This window comes from Condylura cristata, unplaced genomic scaffold (assembly GCF_000260355.1).
Source record: "Condylura cristata isolate star-nosed mole 26May11 unplaced genomic scaffold, ConCri1.0 scaffold00032, whole genome shotgun sequence".
Taxonomy (NCBI): Eukaryota; Metazoa; Chordata; class Mammalia; order Eulipotyphla; family Talpidae; genus Condylura; species Condylura cristata.
The window spans coordinates 19,451,436-19,453,838 of record NW_004567133.1 but is presented as its reverse complement, the minus strand read 5'-3'; the positions used below and the strand labels follow the sequence as shown (position 1 = coordinate 19,453,838).

The 2,403-nt window shown below is 64.2% G+C and overlaps 1 protein-coding gene across 1 annotated transcript in view; it reads right to left on the bottom strand.

Annotated features, from left to right (window-relative positions):
• The window catches only part of CREBBP (CREB binding protein), a 75,259-nt gene that overhangs the window by 39,871 nt on the left and 32,985 nt on the right, over nucleotides 1-2,403 (bottom strand). Inside the window, 1 exon segment of the mRNA XM_012731673.1 lies at nucleotides 152-392. Within this exon segment, the coding sequence (XP_012587127.1) occupies nucleotides 152-392 (241 nt within the window).

Genomic DNA, 2,403 nt, shown 5'->3' with positions numbered 1-2,403 from the left:
CGCCCACGGCCACTCTCGCCGCCAGCGCTCCAGAGCGCCACCTGGCCAGCGCGGGGCGGCGGCCCAAGACCCTCGCGGGTGAGAGAACTGCCCAAGGACAGTGACAGGCTCCCGCCCCGCCCTGCCTCCGAAGCCCAGGGCCAGCACTTACCCTGGCAGGCCTTCCCCGCCTGACAGTGCGTCATGTGGTTCAAGACATTCTTCATGGTGCGGCAGTGGGGGAGCGAGCAGGCGCGCACCTCCCCGTTGGCTTGCTCCCGGCGCTGACACTTGTGGGCGTGGAGCAGGAGGACCAGCTGCTGCTGGATCAGCTTGCGCTTCTCCGGGTCTGCAGTGGGGCCCGCTGCGATCGCCTGTGTGGGTACGATTCCCACCGGCGTCTGCATCTGGGACTGGAAACAAGGTAATAAAAAGACCTTACTACGCTTTCAGAGCTGCAATCCATGCTCATTCATTCGTTCCCAAAATACTGCCAAAGCCGACAGGAACGTGGGCCTCAGAAGACGGCAGCCGGTGGGGTTTTCCTTACTCATGGGCGACGCTCAAGAAGCCCCAGAAGCACAGAGGCCGGCAGCTCGGAAGCCGGGGGCGAGCAAAGCTCACTTGTAGATGATTATCTGAGCGCAAGAAGCGGCACTCTGGGGAAGGCGGCCACCAGACCCACGTCGCTCCACTGCACATACCACGGGGGACAAGGTGTGGCTGTATCGGGCTGAGCCACACAACGGTTTGCAGGCCCCAGACTGGCACTTTCACGTGGCTCAGCGTCCCTAAGGCGACGACGGCCGGGGCCTGCTGCGCCCGAGCCCGCTGTGGCCAGCGCCGGCCACCTGCACACCCACTTCCCAGGGGCGAGCCGGGCCGCTCCCGACCTCTTCTGAAGGTGGCGACACCCTCCCTCGGCCAAATTTCCACGCAGACCCCTGACAACATTCTTTTCTAAGACGACTTGGATGACCTGCTGAAGCTACAGAGGCAGAATTCAGTCGCTCTCCTCTTTTCGGAAGAGCAGTCCAGCCTGCACCTTCCACACCTCTGAAGGCAGAGAGGCGGAAACGCCAGCTCCGCAGCCCTCTCCGGGCAAAGACACCAACGAGCCGGAAGGCGCGGGCTCCCCTCTGCCGCGTGACCCGCGCACGGGGCGAGCTGCCCGCCCAGGGCTCAGGCAGCCGGCGTGGCCTGGTGGCCTCGCAGCCGAGGGCAGTCGCAGAAGCTCCCGGAGGGAGAGCCAGGGCAGCGCTTCTCGGCAATGGGAGCTCTCTGCTGTGCTTTTTGAGACCTCGGTCAGAACTTCGAAACTCAGCACGTTGAGAAGCCACACGGTCTCGCTCAGAGCTGACTCCTGGAGACCTGAAGCAGGTCCAGGCCGAAGCCAGGTCCAGCTGCGAGGCGGGCAGCAGGCCAGAGGAGTGGGGCCTCCACGAGACGACAGCCCCGCTTGCTTGGAACTCTGTCTCTGGTAATAACAAAAATGCGCACGCTAAGAGAACGCGCGCGGGAGCAGCAGGACGACCGCGGAGGAACCTACAGCCGAAGGGCCGTGCCGGAGGCTGCTGCTCAGTGCCCACGCCGGACCTCCCTGTGCAGCCCGAGCGCCCGGCCACAACCAAGACAGCCCCGGGGCGCGGCCCGCGGCCACGCGCACTGGCCGAGTCCGCCCGGGGTCTGGCCCGAATGTGAAGGTGTCTCACCCAGCAAGGCAACGCCGGCCCGATAACCACGCGACGGCCTCTCATTTAATCCACGTCTGGCTGCTGGGCGTAACTGCGCCCCCACCCTCTTTTTTTTTTTTTATTGCTATTTAAAAAAAGCATTAGAAGCAGCGTGGCAGCATTCCGTACTGATACCAAGTCTCCCTGGTTAGCTCGTTCCCACGGACTACAAAGTTCATCCCAAACCGACAGGAGAACGGCCAGCTTACCCCTTCAGGTCTCTTTCCTTTTGCATTTACAAACATTTCAAACAAATCCTGGCTGGGAGGCCGGGGAGACGCCACAACCCTGCTAACAAGGTGCCCAGCTGTCCCCGGACGCCAGCGGGAGCCCAGCGCACAGACCGGCTCCTCCCGCCAAAGCCGTCCCCAGGCCGCAGCGGCAGCGCCCGCCCCGGCTCCTCGCCACCTTCTTCACCTACGCCCCCGGGCTGCTTTCTCGAGGAGCCCGAGCCAGGTGTCCTGCTGGTGCTTAAAATGCCAAAGATGAACCGTGAGGTTCAGGTGAAATGCCTACCCTTACAGTCGGCTCACAGACAGACCGCTTGGCGCCACAAGCCCACCGTGCTGGGGCCGACCCGGCGGCACCGGGACCCCGGCGGCAGCCAGCAGCAGCAGACGTGGAGCGGACGGAGGGAACGGGCACGCCAGGGGAGGCAGGTCGAGGGAGAGGCGCAAGCGCCGCTTGGCCC